This window comes from Andrena cerasifolii, chromosome 3 (assembly GCF_050908995.1).
Source record: "Andrena cerasifolii isolate SP2316 chromosome 3, iyAndCera1_principal, whole genome shotgun sequence".
NCBI classification, from domain to species: Eukaryota; Metazoa; Arthropoda; class Insecta; order Hymenoptera; family Andrenidae; genus Andrena; species Andrena cerasifolii.
Window position 1 is genome coordinate 20,621,290 of NC_135120.1, and position 19,940 is coordinate 20,641,229.

At 45.1% G+C, this 19,940-nt stretch overlaps 2 protein-coding genes across 3 annotated transcripts; one reads left to right on the forward strand and one right to left on the reverse strand.

The window, feature by feature from the left end:
- Positions 1 to 619: 619 nt before the first annotated feature.
- On the forward strand, positions 620 to 4,273 carry LOC143366740 (UDP-glucosyltransferase 2-like). The gene is made up of 5 exons (XM_076808066.1): positions 620 to 1,182; positions 1,641 to 2,011; positions 2,314 to 2,536; positions 2,619 to 2,838; positions 3,206 to 4,273. The coding sequence occupies exons 1-5, from the start codon at positions 702 to 704 to the stop codon at positions 3,501 to 3,503; spliced, it is 1,593 nt and encodes a 530-aa protein (XP_076664181.1). The 5' UTR covers positions 620 to 701; the 3' UTR covers positions 3,504 to 4,273.
- A 4,673-nt stretch (positions 4,274 to 8,946) lies between these two features.
- Positions 8,947 to 16,069, reverse strand: LOC143366742 (myrosinase 1). Of its 2 annotated transcripts, none has more exons than XM_076808069.1 (8): positions 15,941 to 16,069; positions 11,829 to 12,074; positions 11,598 to 11,713; positions 11,384 to 11,517; positions 9,912 to 10,588; positions 9,685 to 9,835; positions 9,360 to 9,601; positions 8,947 to 9,289 (listed from the first exon to the last, which is right to left on the reverse strand). In XM_076808069.1, exons 2-8 carry the CDS (start codon positions 11,876 to 11,878, stop codon positions 9,172 to 9,174), a joined length of 1,488 nt encoding a protein of 495 aa, XP_076664184.1. In that variant the 5' UTR covers positions 11,879 to 12,074; positions 15,941 to 16,069; the 3' UTR covers positions 8,947 to 9,171. The 2 variants fall into 2 exon arrangements, with proteins under 2 accessions (XP_076664184.1, XP_076664183.1); XM_076808068.1 differs by lacking the exon at positions 15,941 to 16,069 and adding an exon at positions 13,634 to 13,744.
- Between the last annotated feature and the right edge of the window lie 3,871 nt (positions 16,070 to 19,940).

The window sequence follows — 19,940 nt, forward strand, 5'->3', positions numbered from 1 at the left end:
AAAGCAACGACACCACGCCAAGTAGCAAAACCGATTTAGTTGCTTGCGAATAAAGACTTAGTCTTTGAAGTTAAACAAAACATTGTGTAGTTCACCCGGTGGTTTTTCATCCTTTGATCACTCCCGAGTCCACGATAACGCCTGATTCCGTACCGAGCCATCGCGTAGGGCAGAAGACAATAATGTATTCCAATAGACTGTACTAATCATATAAAATAGGAAAAATTAATTTTGTTTCAATGTGGATTAGTTAATTCTGCTCTCAATGCCCCATTTCTCAAACACGAGGAAGGAACGATTCTGTCTTTCTCAACGAAGCATCTCCATTATCTTGTTGCCTGCCCATAGAAACTGAAAAGCAACTTCGTTATCAATCACATGCGTGACCAAAATTAATAACTCAAACGGAATAAAATAGCCTTTTTAGCCCCGAAATAATCAGCACCTATCCTATCGCGGGCGCGATCGAGAAGCCGTTAGTCATAACAACACTTATTTAAGAAAAAAAATTCCTGACATTACAAAAGCATTTATATTCGAGCTTCAGCATTATGACTCAGCAATAACGCGTACAAGTGTACTGCCACTGATAGCGCGCCACTACAACTATCAGACTGCGTAAAATCCCAGCAACACGGTGACACCACTGTTAGTAGCACCGTGACCGTTCCCAGTAACAGTTCATCCTAATCCACGGCAGAATGAAGATCACGGCTGCAACTCTGCTGTCGGTCGTGTGCCTGTTGTGCGTCGCGAGGCGTCTGCAGTGCGCTCGGATCCTGGCGGTGATCCCGACGCCGTCCTACAGCCACCAGGTCCCATACCGGCCGTTATGGCTGAAGCTGGTGGATCGTGGCCACGAGGTGGTCCTCATCACCGCGAACCCCATTCCGAACGTGAACCTGACGAACCTCACGCAGATCGACACCAGTGCCTCTTACAGTACCCTCAGGGCGATCGACTTCATTCGCCTCCGTTTCGATGGGGAGTCCTGGCTGTCGTTCGTGGGAAGAGAAATGCTGCCGCTTAGCATAACGTTCACGGAAAACGTGTTCAACAATACGGAGGTGAAGAAGCTCATCATGCCCGAGAGCAATGCAAAGTTTGACCTGGTCATCGCCGAGATGCTGTTCCAGCCTGCCATATACGCTTTCGCTCACAGATTTAACGCGCCCATGATAGGTATCTCTTAATTGTCCTTCTTTCCCCGTAAAATTAACGAGCAAGTCGATGTTGCTCCCTTAAAATGCACCGTCGCCTCGGTTTTCGTACTGTCGCGTCTGTACATTTAACCCAACGTGGTCACACGTGGTGTATCCCACACCAACAGCAAGTTTCGAGTTCAAATGTCGCGCCTCCATAGGGGATCTATCGCGAAAAAAAAATTAAAATATCGCTTTTTTCCACAACCGCGGAAAATCGCTCTTCTTGAACTATAAATTTCATCGTATCAAAATTTGCATTCCTAGAAAAAGGCTATTAGAGCATGATTGTACGAGTATTACGAATGTACGATTATCACTGAAAAGTTGTATTCAAAAATACGAAAATGGTAACTCAAAAATAACGTCCCGTCAAGGTTAACTCGACAATTAAATGCTGACGATCTCGTTTAACCACTGTGCTTTGTACGCTTGCAGGAGTATCATCGTTAGGGATACTGGCCCTGAACGAGCACGCCCTCGGCGGGATTCCGATGCCCTCGCACGAGTACACGTGGGAATTGGAGGCGAACACGGGCTCGAACCTGCCGTTCTGGAAGAGGCTAAAGAACTTCGTGGCAATGTGGCATTTCATATGGGACACTTACAGCAACCTGTTTTCACATCACCAAAAGCTGGCCGAACAATACTTTGGAAAGGGTCTGCCACCCATGCTGGACATACTAAAGAACACTAGTGCAGTGTTCATCGAGCAGTCGGATGCCATTACACCAGCTAGACCGAAACTTGCGAACATGATCACGTTCGTTTCGTCCCACGTCAAGCAGAACTCACCACCCCTTTCGAAGGTAGGCGTTCCTTCCCTCATTCTACTTAAAATCTTTACCACTAAGTGGGGTCAGGAACCCCCATAAAGAGGAAGCTCGGAATAAGAGACTTCGAAGGATCGGCTTTGGCAACATTGGTAAGGCGGCTGCCTAGTAGCACATCGGATCCGAAGATCGTGGGTTCGAGTCCCATCGCCCGGGGTCCACTTTTTTCGTGGCTCCCGGAACACATAGGAATTACAAAACCTATTCCTATAATTATGTGTATAACAATTTCTTCGCGTGCATGCAATAATTATTGTCCTCAGTCTCTTGTTACGTAGGATTTGCAACGTTTCGCGGACGACGCGCCGGAAGGATTCATCTACTTCAGCCTGGGCAGCAACGCAATGAGCTCCGACTTGCCGAGAGAAACTATACAGATATTCCTCGACGTGTTCGCCAAGCTGCCGTACAGAGTGTTGTGGAAGTTCGAGAAGGACGACCTGCCAGGGAAGCCCGACAACGTGTTCACCGCGAAATGGTTCCCCCAGCACAGTGTTCTCGGTACGATCCTCAAGCGCCCAGAGTAGCAACAACATTCCGGAGAGTTGTTTGTGATGAACAACCGGGCTTCTTTGTTGTACAGCACACCCGAACATTAAGCTGTTCATCTACCAAGGAGGATTGCAAAGTTCCGAGGAAGCTGTTCACTTCCGGGTACCGCTCCTAGGGTTCCCAATTTTGGCGGACCAGGACTATCAAGTGGGTAGGATGGACGCACTCGGGGTTGGCAAGCGATTGGAAATCCTGACCGTGACGAGAGATGAGCTAGAAAGTGCCATTCGCGAGATTATAACCGACAAAAAGTAAGTGTAAAAATTCAGATACGCGTAATTGCGATGGGAGGAAAATCATCTTATTAAGTCGATCAATATCTTTCCTGTTACACTAACTATTTGGAAGTGTAGAATGTGTAGAACGATCATGAGCCTTGACCCGATGAAAGAGTCAATTGAGTAGTAGGAATGATTTATACTACACTTTATGCAATGGGTATGTCTCTGAAGCGTTATGCAATGATGCAATCAGCGTCACGTAACCAGCGTGCATCGTCATTTTGCTTTCGATTAACGTGCACGCGCGAGTAAGAAGTTTTTATGGACGCGTCTCTGCTCTGATTGAAATTCCTCTTGCGAAATTCCAGTTGCTGTAGCTTTGTTACAACTTTTCTAGGTACAAGGAAAACATGATCGAACTCAACACTATCGTCAATGACAATCCCTACGATTTCATGGATAATCTTGTCTGGTGGACCGAATATATTATCCGTCACAAAGGTGCTCCGCATCTTCGTAGCAACTTGGCCAGGCAACCGTGGTACCAACGCTGCGACATGGACATCGTGGTGTTCCTGACTATCGTGGCGTTCATGGTGGTTTCGAATGTGTTATCTTTAAGTGCCAAGATTATCGTACGCGTCTACAAACGACACGACGCACACTCTGCTAGTCAGAAACAGAAGCTAAGTTAACCACTCGATGATAAGACGTAATATTCGAAACTACCTCTGGTGATACTGGACAAAAAATCAAATGTTAATTAGTTTGTAATAACCAGTGAATTGATCAGACGATGTAATTACCAACGGAGGGAAATATTTATACAGCTAATGACATCCAAGTGCAACAATCGGATGTAGCCCTGCACGGCTTTTCTATAAAATTGTGTTTAAGAGAGCTCAGCAAAGAACGCTTGAGCGGTCTCTATTAGAATCTCAGACTGTCGATATTCAGATGAATATTCGACGGCTAAGGTACACTGGTAATGAACGTTGTTCCTAGAAAGCTGAGGAATGGGATAATGAAAAACGACTTTAACAAAAACTTTAACCAAATAGCGTTGAAGAGTAAATGAGGTTGTATAACATCGATACACTTCTCTACTTTTGTAGCAAGAATTAATGTAGTTAATTAAATTAGATAATTACACTCGTTGTAACGTGAGCAATAGTCGAGAGGACAATCACAGTTTCGCGATGTTTTTCTTGTCACGTCGTAGTCAATTAATGTTACAAAGTGTCGTCGCAGTAATTATTTCTCTCAGGAAAGGACTAAGAACGAAGAGCAGTTGCATGTAGGAGAAAATATGGAAGAAAGGAAACGTCGCATTATACATATCATAGCATTCTATTTAATTACTGGTTGCGCGAATAAATGTTGTTCTGCCGTATTTTAATTTAAACTACTGTAGAACGAAAGGGAGTAATTGCAATTAGTTGAAAGTAAATTACTACGAAGTAAATCAGTATTTATTTCCTACACCGTCTCAGCTTCTCTTATCGACGAGATCGACCGATCCATAGAAAAGTATCGCCGTCTATAAATGGTATGACAACTCCCACGAATGTACCTCGATAAATTTCCCTGAGGTCGCCTCGTTACCGTAGCATCACCTGTCAATGTACTGCATCTTTGACGTAAAGTCCGCTTTAAACACCTCGATGGGCACTTACAGAGAGGAATATCCCTGTGACGCGGTTCCTTTCAGGACTTCGACTTCATTCATTACTGAAATAGAGCAATCGAAGGCAGTTCTGCTAGTTACGAGAGATTTAACTTTTCCCACGAAAGTCGTTTGACAAGTTTCCTAATGAAACACCTTGTTAACGCGACTCAATGCGTTTTAGTCTCTCTCTTAATTGAACAACTTCTCAATCCCTATTGAAATTCCACATCTATCATTCTGAAAGTTATAAAGTCCTGCATTCGTTACGGGAGGTCATCTAATTTCAATATTAAGGCGGCATACCTAGTACTTTTTTGGGTTGAAACAATTGAATTTTCTTTTTTGCATTTCTTGAAACATTCATGTGTCTAGAATATCATTCTAAAGCGGTTTTGAGAAATTTGAGTATCTACAAAAGTTATAACGTCTTGTACCGCGCGGTGCACAGGTAACAGTGCCCGCGGACGATACTTTAAACTATCGAATTTTGAATTTTCGTTCGGTTCTTTGGTAAAACTTCATAAAAAATCGAAAACAATTTGGACTAAGAAGATTCTCTGTGTGACCCTGGTATCGATGATTACATGTAAGCTGAACAAATTCAATTTTATAGTACCTAGATTTTGAATACGTTTTTCTCGAAACCACGTCTTTAAAGTCGGTTCCATAAATACCTTGATAACGAATCAACCAATTTACATAATTTATTTTTTGTCGTTGACAAACGTTTTTTGGATATTTTAATTTTTTCTATTTTTGTCACACACAAAATGTAATTAAAAATTTTCGTGAAAATTGATACCTACAGTTTGACAATACGCCATTTTGTTTTAAATGCTGAATTTAAGACTCGGCTCGGTTAATGACAACAAAATGTAATAAATTTCAATAACTCAAATCGTGTTTACGTTTCATATAAGCACAGAAGGCGGAATTTATGGCACCGCAATTCTACTCGCTCCGCGAGGGGCCAACTTTCAGCGACTATAGCGGGAGGAAGGAGGGTGCTTTTTTTTAACTAAAAATTCTTTTAATACTGTTAAACAGCGATCTTTCATTTGCAATAAACCCCATCTTCCTAACTTTTCAGTTTCATATAGAAAAAAATTCATAAAGAATGCTTAATTTTCGGGCAAAAAAAGTAGCGGAGGTGCACTTTTAGACCAGTTTGTTTAAGACGAATAAAAAATTACCGCAGAGGATGGGAACAAATAAAACTGCATAATATCATAGGTAAGCTAATCAATTTTTATATTTCAAACTCTCAGTAATAATAGAAAAAAAGTAGCTGAAACTTAGGTCTAAATTTTTAAAAAGGCTTCTTGAATGTCGATTGTTACTTTATTATAAACGTAAATATTTTTCTACGAAAAAAGTACCAAATGTTCTTTAAATGTTGCTCCTTTAAGTGCAAAAGGTTTTGTAAAAATATGAGCGTCCGCTTCTTTAAAAAAAAATCATAAACATTCGCCTTTTTTCGGCCGCCTGACTAGGTGTAACCCCTTAAATCTCAAACTCCAACAGCTCCTCTTCTAACAGAAACGCCATAGTAACCCCATCCCTCGAGAACATCGCCATTTACAGAACACCCAGTGTAAAAGATGTAATCTCGAATGGACGTTCCTTCGTCCATACATCTATGACACTCCTGAATATTACACAGCGTCAATTAATATCCCGTAATATCCAATAACCCGATATCACTCAGCCCCCATTGTCAGCGCTCCGTTCTTCGTTTCAGCGTTTCCACCCACAGCCCCCAGCCCTCCACCCCTCAGCTACCCTGATTTTCCTCCGTTCATGGCTGGGTCGCAATCGAGGCTAGAATTAAAAAACCCTTTCATCGCGGCGTACCAAAGGAGATTATCAGAAAACGATAGAGAGGGGACATTTTCTTTTCTCCGAGTGCTTTCTCTTCCAGGGGGCCGACGCTACAGGAAGCTTCTTTGTTTCTTCGCTCGATAACGCGCCATCCAGCCCCGTCCCTCGGCTTCATCCCCGACAGTTTTCAACCTCCTTTCGATCCGACGAAGGCGAACGCCTTGGAGAATCGCGATGCCGCGGGACGATACTTGGCGCGAAAGCAGTTTGTCAGGGGGACGAGTCGAAACCGACGCGAATAACGGCCGGCACAAAAGATGGATGGTGAGCAGACGAGAGGGGGGTCCGGGAAAGGGAGATACAATCCGTTCCCTCCATTGTTTCATATGATTTGCCGGCAGTTATTGTTTCGTACGTCGCCGCGAACTTTTACAATTACAACGCCGACGTCTCGAGGATTCTCCGCTTCCCCTACCAGCCCTCTTTTTCCAAGCGTTCCACGGTTGCCTCTCGGACACTTTACCGACTGCTTCATACTCGCACAAAGAGCTGCCTTTCCGCGCGGATGCTATCTCGCCGCGTTTATCAAATCGTCGATTATTACGAGCTCGAGGGGACAGCGAGAGACGGATTCTTCTTGCGAAAGAATTCCTCTCGCGTCTCTAGATTATTTCGCTGCCGATCCGCGCGCCGGATATGTTTTTAGGGAAACGGTGATTCTTTCGAGTCGAGGAGAAAATCCTTCGCTTCTTTGATCAGCGTAGATCTGAGTGCAGCGCTCGTCGCCGCCGTAAACGTCGTTAATCACGAGATCAAAACATTTCAGCCCGGGGGTAATGCAGCAGCACGGAGTTTCCCACGTGTGTACCTTGCAGCAGAAGATACACAGAGGAAAAGCACTGTCACTGAACCGTAACATTTACCAACCGATAGCAGACCTCCGAATTTACGTTTCAGGTCTGCACGAAGAATTGCTATAATTCCATTCGTAACGAGTGATCTCTAGACCATCGGTCCTCTTTTCGTGATTTACTGCTGCTCTGATAACAGAGCTCTGACGACCTCGATGGGACCCGGCTGAACACGATAACCTAGCGTCTGGAATCTAGATCATAGTGTCTCGTGACGTTCGATATCTTTAGACGTCGTTCTTGGACGTCACTGAACCTCGAGGACTGAATACAAGCAACGGGGCCGTGACTTTTTTGCTTTCCAACCAAAACATTCTGTCGAGAAGCTGTCACACGGTATCACGGACAGGGGAAATCCAGCCCGAACGCGACTGGGGAGGATTAACAGGGATACATAGAATATTTAACGCGAGAATCTCTCTTCACCCCTCAATCCCCGGTGCGTACCGTCCGTACTTTCTTCCACTTTCCTCTTTATTTTCGTTCGTCCCACGTCCCCGTGCTTCCCCTGCCCCTATACGAAGTGTTTACTTGTTCCTCCCTATCCCGCCACTTTCTAGCAGTAATAAAATTAACCGGAATATAGCTGCACTTCTCCGAGGCCGTTGTCCTCCAAATTTACTCAGCACTCCGAACGGCGGATAGCTAATCCCTCGCATGGGATTCCAAAGCACGGATTTCCGAGCTCTCTGCATACATTATACGTACCTACGTAATATTTGCTCTAGGGAACAAGGATTATTGAGCATCTCGAGTCGCCCTTAGACCCGGCCGATTTTATTTTCGACGACCCAGAGGGCCCGGGCCGCGACCAATTACGCCGCCGGCCGGCTTTCTTTGGGTAAATCTGGCGCTAAAGGTGTGCAAATATTGGCCCCGTTCGCGCTCTAGAGCGCGTCGAATGTAAAGTTATGCGATCTCACCTAAAAATCCCGGTACCCCTCCCCGGAACCCTGCGAGTGGGTAAACGTAACGCGGGAAGCGTAATCGGAGCCGTATTGAGATGAAAAGCATAATTAACTGCATGTATGTTCACAAATCTTTTACGATAAATTGGGAGATTGTATTTAATGACCATAACACCGGTTCGAGATAACTGTTAATTGTCTTCGGGAGCGCTTGCGACCGCTTGAAATTTCGTCGAATCGTTTCTGATTTATACGGAGCTGAACGTTCCTCGGTTGGAGCGGCCGAAACGCGCCCACCTCGGACACACGATAATACATCAAACGTATCTTCCCCTATAACTCATCGTGTCGCACGAGAAGAGGCCATCGATCCCAGCGCGTATGCACCTTCGAGCGCCTGTACTCGATTGTTTCGTACGTTTTCGTGGCCGTCCCCCGAAGCTGCACGCACAATGCCTCGAGATAATTACGGCAGATTCTGCTTGCCAAAGCGCGATACGTTATTCCGCTTTCCATTTTCACCCTTTTTCACTGGCTGCATAGGAAGCTGTACAAACGAGATAGGCACTCTAACATTTACAACTCCGGCCATTCCTCCCCCTTGTCACAGACCCCTTCGTACCTAACGCCTTATCACACCCTCAGCCAATTCGATCTTCCAATACGGATGGGGTTGAAGCGCGGGACGGATCAATGGCCAACGAATGAACTTCTCTCCCGTGAAAGCGACAGACACGTTTGGTCGTATACTCCGAAGTACATGCTCGATGGCTTGAGAAGAAAGAGGGTCATGGCGAAATAGGGGTATGTAAATGATCGTAGGACAAAGAACTTTGTTTCATCTTTATTCCGGATATGCAAGGCTAATGAGACAAAAGGATGGAAGCTGACGTGACGGATCTAAATTATTGGAAAGTGTTGACTATTTAGAAAGTCAAGTGGAAACTCAGGGCCTGAATGTTCATTTGCTAGGGTGATGCTTTGTACGGAGATGGTTAATTATACTGGTATGTACAGGCTTTGGAAAGTATCATCGATGATCCGACTCGTTGACTCACATTTCGGATATCTTCCTGTCAACCATAAGCTTCCGCCACCATTGAGCAGACTTCTTCATAACGCGTGGTCTGTTTGGATCGTTGAAGTCGACGTGCACAATACCGAAACGTTCGCTGCGAAATCAAATAATCGTATTGACGTACAGACATCTTCTGAGGATATAAGCGCACGATAGAAACCTACTTGTAACCATTATCCCACTCGAAGTTATCAAGAAGCGACCATAGGTAGTATCCGCGCACGTCCACGCCGTCCACGTGAACCGCGAGGAGCATCTGCTTCAAGTATTCGCGATAGTACTCGACTCTGCTGTCGTCGTTTAGCGTTCCATGATCAGAGACGCCGTTTTCGGTGATGTATATCGGTGGATTGCCGTATTTCCTTGCTATTTCGCGAAGCAGCACACGGAAACCTTCGGGTGCCACCTGATAAACATGAGAAGTACATAATCGCCTTGCGAAGCAATCCCTCTGTGTCCTCTAACTGACGCTACAATAAAGCTAAGTACCTGCAACCAGCTAGAGGCGGACGGTTTCCAAGATTTGTCCACCTCCTGCGCCAGGCCCTGGTCGTCCTCGTGAGACGGTACCTCCCCGAAATCTCCAGGCTCGACCAGTCTCGAGGTATAATGATTCACCGCCAAGAAGTCAGCGGTACCCCTATTGCAGAAACGGCGCTCGACTCAGTAAACCGTAACCGCGCCGATTGCGAGGTTCAATGAGAAGCGTGCGATACCTTATGTACTCGATCCACTCGGAGCTGAACTCTGGCAAGCGGGACCTCGCGTAACCCTGCTCCTCGCTCTTAAAGGCCACCATGGTCTTCATGATCGGTGGATAGTCACCATCCTTGAAGTAGATTGGGTTCAAGGTCCAGCCAGCGTTGAACTGGAACGCGATCTCCACCGACAACATGTCCCCTGGATTCTTCGGCATGTAACCGCTCGAATTGATCAGGAAGCCGACTTCACCCTTCTGCGTCGGCTTGAATTCCTTCTCGTAAATCCTGTACGCCCTAGCGTGAGCTTTCATAACGTTGTGGATGCACAAGTACTCGCCGAAACCGTGAAGCTTCTTGCCAGGCGCGTGATTCCCGGCCGAGTAGCCATTTTTGCAGATGGCCGTGGGCTCGTTGATCGGGATGAACTTCTTCACCTTCGAGCCGAACTCCTTGTACACGACCCTGGCGAAATCCCCGAACCAATCGACCATCTCCGAGTTCAACCAGCCGCCCGCGTCTTCCAGAACTTGCGGATGATCCCAGTGATAAATCGTCAGCATCGGCTCGATATCGTTCTCCAGAAGCTCGTCGATGAGTTCGTTGTAGTACCTGACGCCATTTTTGCTCACCTTGTTCGGGAACCCGGTTGGCAGAATTCGCGGCCAGCTCACGGAGAACCTGTACGTGGTGAACTGTCGACGAACGAGAAAAGCGTACTGTTATTCTCAGTCTATAATTGGCCTTCTCCTGCTGTTCAACTGATTTCCGTTTGAAAAGCAATTAGGAACCATCGATTTCCTGCCTCGAACCAAGCGGATTCGGTGTTTCTGCTGTTCTAAATGGGTACTCAAGTGGGCTGGGATTATGTCAAGTATCGAAAGCCACATAAACACGGTTCGTGCTCGAAATTGCAACGCGACTTCTTGAAACTGGTGAATAGAAATTTTTCGATCCCCCAGCTCGATACGTTCCGTGGAAATTAATTCCGCGGAACGGTTGCTCTGCATAGAATAGCCAGAGTCCCCACTCGGTAACCTCATCGAACCATTCCCCTTTTTGTTTTTGCAGTAGCGCAATCACTATTAACCCTCCGTTGTCACACCTTCTTATAATCACAAATTGGTCACATGGGGTTCACTGCACCCCGGCATCATTTTTTAGTTACCATTTTCGTATTTTTTAATCTTTTAATATTTGAGTGCTAATTGTACATTATCAATACTCGTACAATCACGATCTAAGAGTTTTTTTTCTAGAAATGTAAATTCTGATATGTTGAAATCTGTGTTTGAAAAAATAGTTGTGGATTTTCAAATATTATTATTAAGGTCTAAAGATGTACAGAAATATTGGCAAATACATGCTGGGGCGCGATACACCCCTTGGTCGAAGTAAATTTAAACACGTCACAGTAATTCGACTGATACAAAGTGAAGTATTTAACGAAGGGTTCACAGAAAAACTATAATCACCCCATCGATACTTACGCCGAGCATCTTCAATATAGCCACGTCCTCCTTGTACTTGTAGTAAGAGTTCGCAGCGACGTCACCGGTGTCATTGTTGAAAATACGACCATCTTGGAGGTGGGTGTACCGATCCCAGGTACTTTCACCTTTGTCTGCGTTTTCAGGTCACAGAGGTGAAGCATTAGAGAAGTTTGCATCTCCATGGCAGGATATTTAAATTTTAGAGACCTACCGCTCACGTTCCATGCTCCCTCTATTTGGTATGCGGCAGTAGCTACCCCGAACACAAAGCCCGGCGGGAACTTCAGTAATTCGTCATTCTCCTTCAGAGATGCGCCATTCACAGCGCTAGGAAAGTCAAGCTTACAATTAGAGCAAGTTATCGGTCGAGTGGCTGACTGTCCCACTTAAAATCGCCTTTCGCTAAAAATCGCGGAAATTAAAGCACAAGCGAGATACTCACATCAGGAGGAAGGCGAAGATGCTCGATCTGAGCGACAGCGTGGCGAGCATGTTTGCTTAGAATCTAGAAATGGGCTGACGATCTTCTGTGCCACTTATATACTTAACTTTTCGTGTGTTTATTGGAAGGCCGATGATGTGCCTTACTGATTACTCGCCTTTTTATCGACGCGATGATATCTAATCGCTGAATAATTTATTTATTTGCATTCGTCGCTTCTCGCGAGAGCCTCCGCGATTCCAGCGCCTGGAAAATAATAACCGTGACTAAAGTACACATGCGATAGTTTCCAGCTCGCCACTTAATGGAAAATAGTGGCAGGCGATCATGTGGACGGAAAAATTCGTGTAGTTATCGAAATCTCCTTCGAATGACTCGTTATCGTCTAATTAAAGAATATTGCTCCTTGATTGATAAGATCTGCCGTATCTTCACTGGCGAATAATCCAACAACTGCGGTCACTTTTAAATTACGGAGCGCGAATCTTATTTGCCGCACGCTGGCTTCCGCCTTTGGAAAGTCCATCGACGACCTTCGCCATCTGCTGCCCTGTTCGACAAGGAAGCGAGATAACCAGACTCCTCTCGGGCTCCTCCGATACGTTCCTATCAGCTGCAGTTTTACTCCCGGCGAATCGAACGCGAATAATTGTAATAACAGAGGCAGAGGGGGAAGGGGGTAGACAGATATAAGACGAACAGACGCGTTTAAGTGGTTCTCTCGGGCGCGCCGAGGCATTTTCACCCTTCGGAGCACCGAGAGGAAATCTCGCCACGGGGAAATACGTATCCTGACAGGTAATCTCCGCGAAACATTTGGCTTCAAGGTTATAGGGAGGCACGAAAACTTTGTTGCCGCGAAATACGCTTCCCTTCTACATTTTGTTTCTCGATATCCTGATGCGAAATATGTTGTAGCGCGCCGGGAGGCGTGGGTTTACGACAGTTTGCGAAGAAAGTGGATCAGAGGGGTATCCTGCTCTGATAGATAGGAAGCATTACACGCCCGTATCACCGGGGCCCTGGCAAATATAATTCCGTCATGCGAGAGGCAGTGATTTGAACGCGACGCGTGAATCTAACCGACACGTGACCATGGAACGTGTTCTGTCTACACCCGGCATGAATAATAATTCTTTTCCCGCCGATTTCCCAGAATCCACGCGGTAACAATTGTCATGTTTATTAAACATTATGCAGTTGGCATTGTTGGATTAGTCAAGACGCATAGGAGGCTCGGAGAATATCTAACAGCGACAACACCTTGATAGCAAACTCTTATTGTACTCGGATACTTGTACTCCTCGAGTTTTGACCACGAGTGATCTATCTTGCAAAATCTAGTACATGAATTTTCGCAATCAGAGGTGTACTTGAAGCTTAATTAACTCTCTGATCCTTGTTCAGTTACAACGAAATTACTATCGCCAACAAAGTTCGACGCTGCGGCAAATAATATCCCTTATCTGCTCAGTAATCGACTCCACAAAGCTCATCGGGATTTGTGCGCGCGTATTGCAGAATTTTCATCTGAAAGCCGGATATTGGCGGTGCGGATGTAGCTGGCAACAAGGTGGAATTCCATGCACAATGCACCCGAGCACCTTAATTGAAATATGATTAAGAAATGTTGCCGCGGCGACGGAGTTACCCTCTTCTCTCATTGTCAGAGGCAATTCGGCCTGTTGTCGCAGATAATGAGATGAAAAAAGTTTCCCTCCGTTCCGTTTCGCGTCAACGTAAGGGAAGTTCGGTAAATAGAGTCTTTCGCTGATTGGCTAAAACTGTGTAACATTTAAACTCACTGCACAATCCAAGATGCGGGCAGAGACTACACACTTCGATGTCCTCCCATTTTTACCACGACCTTCTTTCCTCTCGAAATCACCCCACCAGCAGCGATACTAACCGATCACCTTAATAGAGAAGATCAAAGATTCAAAGACCATAAAATACACCTTCTATCTCCACACTTCATGAAAATTTCGCTGCACGGATTAAACCGCGATATACGTAGTGCAGAATTCAAAGCCTCGTGCAATATGGAGTGGCTGAGGGTAATAGCATAGTTGCTTCATTAGACGTTGTTTCACGAGTGGTTAGTGCGTTAGTTCCTGGTTGAAACATCATTTGCATTATCAGAGAATAATAAAGCGATTTCTTATTTCTTAGTAATAATGAATTCGAATTGCGACGGATTTTAATGACATTAGTTGCACTGTAATACCTATCAGCTTGTAAATTAGAATGAGTCAGCCCGGTTATTATTAGCGAATGGCAATCCTTGACTGCGTTAATGCTTTCGAATTATCTCACACACAGTATCCTCGGGGATGAGAGAAACTGTGCCATACACCACGATCCATTGTCCCCAATTTCATTATTCCCAATCAGAGGTAAATAAAACACTGCTAATTTGTGCGTGTGCCGCGAAACGATAACGAGGACCGAGGTTACGGGAATCGAATGTATTAACGCGCTACTTGGACAAACGATCGGACTTGAAGATAGCTTTAAGCCGGGCTTTATTTGCCGATTATCGTGCGCGCATGGGCTGCAGTCAAAACTGCCCTTATCGTCGAAACTGTGCTCGTATAGTCCGCTAAACGTAGTAATGTGTCCCCGTTAAATCTATACATGGCGTATGTACAAATAGCGGCCCTTGTTTAATCGAAAATTCTGTCTGTAACTCCTGTAGGTATTTGGCGATTTTCTGGAGTTTCTAAGTGGATATAGCTCTAAATGGATCTGGGATAATTATTCGTAAGTAGATTGTAGCAACGATTACCCTAATAGAGTTTAAACACTTTCTGGAAGAGCCTTCAAACATTTTCTAATTGACCAGCGGACGAATTAAAAATCTGTAGTTGATGATTAGTATTTCATAACAGTGAGGAAACGTGGATACAATTTTCCAGAAGAATACAGTTGAATCCAAAGCTCCACAACAGGCTTTGCGCTGAAAGCTGCAGTCTTAAAGGCTCGAAAATTGTTTACTCGAATAATTAAGCAAAGCAGGAGTTCTAAACTTCAGTACCGTTTTTGTAATGCCACGCTGTACTGCGCCAAAAACATCAGCTTTTTAGCGTAACAGCTTACGCGAAATGTTACTTCTCGCGAAATTCGCGAACTGCAATATTTTTCAAGAAAGAAATTATTAAAGTCCTGCTAAGTTAATCCGAAGTTGGTAAAATGCAAAGTTTTCAACGTTACTTGGCTTTTAAAGTACACTTCTGTGGCTAAAATTGATCCAAAGACCTTTTCTTAAAATATTCTTGGGATTACGCGACAGTGGTAAAATAGTTAAATTTTAATTAAACAATCTGATTTAATTTATCGGGTATCTCGGATCTGTTATCCACTGGCTAATCGTAAAATATCATCTAGTCAACTGATTGACGATAAAAGCAAATTCATTACCACCTCTGGTCTTCCACTCGCGTACATTTCCTTGGTAAAATTCATTTCTCCCTATTCTTTTTCATTTTCCGCCCATAGATCTTTGCATTGAATATCACAGCACTATATTCCCCTCCCTTTTTTCCCTTTCTTTACTATTTATTTCCACTTTTGCGTCGAATTCATTGCAGGTTATATTGCACGTCCCAGGCGAAAATGCCCCTCTGACAATTTTTTATAACAAGTAATATTTATAGCTGCGAAATCATCTTCGAGTTGAACGACGAATTACTCGTTTATATAGAGTAAATATCAACAACAAGAAACTATGATTACGTACAGATTTTTCGTCTCAGCAATCAGTTAATTAAGCCTGCTCGCAAGTAATGATAGTAGCAATTAATTGGGCCCTTTGACAGTGGTTTAAACCGCTAAAATTAAATGCCTCGCGTTATCTAGACACGAGAAATTGAATCGCATTTAGAGGTAAAAAATGTACTCGTTTGCTGATTTTTCGGTTTGTAAATAAAAGCATGACCTCCGCGAGCATAAAGATAACGCCACTATTCGAGGTTATTATAGCGGTCAGAGTCTCCCGCCAGAATGCTCTACAGAAATCGAACAATAACACGACTCTATCAAGATCATTAGTACCGTACTTATCTATACTGACAGCCTATTGTTAGATTAGATATCAACTGTTCAAACTATACGACAGCATAGTTGAAGTCCGAGGGTACTTCAGACATCCCGTCAATATTTACCCGTCGCTGATCGGGAACCGATGCACTGCGGCAGAAGTTTCCGCACAACGATGGTCGAAACGTCACAGACCACAGACCCGATGCAAACTAGAAACTGACCAGTCCACCTTGGAAGGCAGCTTATATGTATAACTGTCTGGAACCTTGAAATTGTTGTGTACGTGTCTCGAGATGAATCGCGAGTAGAAGGACCTCATCTTCCGGTTCTCTTTTTCTTACATTGCGAACATGTTATCGTGCTCCGTGGAGGGTGTAAGTTCTAGCCACAGCATTCCAGTACCGTCGTTATAACTTACGCAACGTAGGTCGCGCAACGGGTATATTGTACTATCAATTAAACTCACATCGATCGACACTTGCCACACATACTCGAAGTTCTTCAAAGTTGAACCAACGCTCCGAATGTTATCTTCGCTCTGACGATACAGGTATCTCGCCCACAGGGACATACATGCGTGCATATCGCGGACATATTAACTCGACCGCGCTCGTAAATTGATTAAGTGGCTAGATTACTTGAATCAACCGGGGCGCGAATGTAGAGGTACATCAACGTTTCGCAAACAGAACTTCGCCCATTAAAGCAGCTACGCTGATCTGCTCCTCGCATGTGTTGAATATACAATCACGTGTAAAGGTCAACCCATTTCACGTCATTGGCGCTCACATAATCTTGCGCGCTGAAATTTGCGCAAATAGCAGATTACATGAAAACCCTGACCATGGGTATTGCACGAGAAGGAGCGATTTAACCGTAGAGAAAGAAACAGAACCACCCTAGGAGGCAAGCAAACGCCAGACGACGTAGAGGATGGCAGCGAAAGTCCGCCAAGGGTTGACGGTAGCGCAGCCCTGCCAGAAAAACGCGACACGCAGCGAAGTACGGCAGCGGCATACATCAGGAACGCATTTCCCCCGCGGCTTTCCGTTCTTTGTCCGGCTGAGCGGGTGGGGGTGGGCGTCAAGGATGTGCGTCAGGGGGTGGACAGCAACCCCATGTTACGACGAAAGGGCGGAAATGCGGAGGCGGTGGAACGGAGCGAGAATCTGGTAGGACGTAGCCATCCCCGTACCACTGCTATCCACCCCTATACCTCCACCCCCCATGGTCCCCTCACCCCATCTTTATCAAAGGCCCTGGCACTTTGCCACGTCGCACCGCATAATGAAGCAGCACGCTGGGCTTCGGTTGTAGCGGCGCCGTGGCTTGTGTTTTGCCTTCCGTAGAATGGTTTATTGTGTCGCGAACCCTCGCCACCCCGTGCCACCAGCGCCGACGAAGCTCCATCGCGGCCGCGATATTCGCGCCGGCATTCGTAGGCCCCCGTTCTCACGAGGCGCCCGCACGCGCAGAACAAAGGAAGCACGTGTAGGCGGTAATAGGTGTTATTACGTGTCCCACGACACAACCAAGTGTCTCGTCGCGCGTTCTGATTCCACCTACCTAGCGTAGGTATATAACGGGGCAATCCTAAACGGCTAAGCGACAATTTGCGACAGCGGGACATGGCGAAAATTCTTTTGCGACGATTGCGCGGGATTCGATGGGCGATTTAAAGCAGGGCTGCACAGGGAGCCTTCTTCAGGGCCTAGCGGCGAGCAACCAGCCGTGCACCGTTACTAAGGGTAGAATCAGTGAGGAGAACTGCAGTAGTGTAGCTGCGGGACCGGGGTAAAGTGAACCTCGGGGTAAAATCAGCTTCCTTAATTTGTTCTTTAACAATAGAATATATTTACAAATTTTGGTGACGTAATAAATGTATGTAATATAAGAATGATAATTATGCACATTCAGATATCAAAAAATGTAAATTCATTTAAAAAATTAGAAATTAATTTTTAGAGACTTCCCCCAAAAAATGAAAAATCTGTCACAGTTTTTGACAAACACGGTGCACAAAAGCCATAAGCTGCCGTGCTAAACATGTTATCCCAGCGCAAGGGGTTAATATTTACCTATATCTTTAATTGAAGTTCTTATTTTGTTGCATCTCACTTTACCCCGGATAGAAGTTCACTTTACCCCATACTCTAAGTTTATTTTAAGTATTGCTATTCGTCATTTATCAACAGTAATGTTTAAATTATATTATAAATCTATCTCCGCGCATTTTTATTGGAAGGGAAAAATTTTATTCGACTCAAACTTTTTCAGGCTCACTTTACCCCGATTTCCCCTAGCTCTGTAAATTCGCGGTTCTGCCGCCAACTTGCTAAGAGAGACAGATGCCCGGTATACTTGAACCTGCTGGTTCCGTCGGTAAAAAGACGGCTTCCTATTGGCTATTTCACATGGCGTGACTTATAAAAAAAAGCGAAACAGCGCTTGGCAACCGCGGGCGCGAAATCTCAATTTTGCTACTTTTGCAGATACGCGGTATTTACAAACTGCTCGTACGCGGTTTTGCACTATCATCGACGATATACTTACGCTACGCGCCTACGAGTCCGCACCTATCCTACTGCAGTTCTCCTCACCGATTCTACCCTTAGTAACGGCGTACGGCTGGTTGCTCGCCGCTAGGCGCTGAAAAAGGCTCCCTGTGCAGCCCTGATTTAAAGGGTTAGTCGTGTGCTTCTTGGAAGTAAGCTAGACGGAGCCGTAGAGCATTGAGGGGATGTGTATATACATACTTCTTCAGTATTCGCAACTGACGCTTTGCCTTAAAGGCTTCCTTGACGCAACAGTTTCCCCGTGGAAATTCTGATTTTTTCGCTAGAAAATTCGTCGTGAACGGCAACTCGAGGAAGTGATTACGCGGGAGAGGTGACTGCGATGTTTGGTGACTCTAATTACAAAGAGGAAAGGCCCTGTACCGGAGGAAGTCGCCGACGAAAGTGGGCGTTCTCGTTCCAGGTGTCTGAGACGCTGCAGAATACGAGTTCTTCTCGTTTGAAGTTCAGCGGAGAGGCTGGTGTAGCGTATCATCGGAAGTTCAGGGCGGAGGCAGCGACAAAAAGCGTTTCATTACGGTGCCGGGAAGCCGAAATAATTTCGCTGGAATGTGTAATTAATTTCGAAGGGTGTAATTAAACGAACTACCGTGGCATTCCTGTTTTCCCTTCGTTCTACACATTTTTTTGAATCTCCCCGCGGATGTTCGCGGATATTCGTCAACGTGTCAACGATTAAACAGCTCCGGGTTGTCCTTAATCTTTCACGGTTGAAAGAAACGTTGAATCGATGGGGGATGAGATTCCTCGGCACTTCGTGGCCGTTGTTACCGAGGGTGAAGTTTAGTGTGACGACGGCCGCGCTACGCACCCCATCGCGTCGACTGGAATAATCGGAGATTGTGTGCCATTCACCTGCGCGAACGTTGCAAACGGATGTACATACTGCAGCTTGTTTAGACTTATCATTTCATAGAGCCGTTCTATATACACCAAAGCAGATGAGAAGCTTCCTGTAAACTATAAATTACGCATGAAAGTGGTTCCTAGGGATGATCCGAGAATAATACTCGAGCATCCCCCGATCGATAGGAATAAAACTGAATTTCACATTCGCAGTGCGCACATTTCACGTGCACACCCTATTATTAGGGTTTGCATTCCCAGTGACGGTACCTACTTGTTTAATGTCCGCGCGCAATATGAGAATTCCAAATTGGAAACGTGCACTATAGATCAGCGCATACTGTGATAATAAATTCAACAATACAACGGGCGTAGTATCCATGCCTGACATAATTAAACGACAGCTATTGCCTCCGCAGTTGATTTTGTTTCTCAGCTCGGCCATCAATTGGACCTCCCTAAACGTTCGAAAACTTAGAGTTGAGTCAGTGAGAGCAACAACGGAGTAGCATTAACGTATTCCACTAGGCTTTACTAATCATATAAAATAGGAAAAAGAATTTTTTTTATGTTCGTCCGTCGTCGCACTCACTGCCTCAGTTCTATCAATCGCAGATACCCTCCAAGCATTTAGTGTTAACTAAGGAGA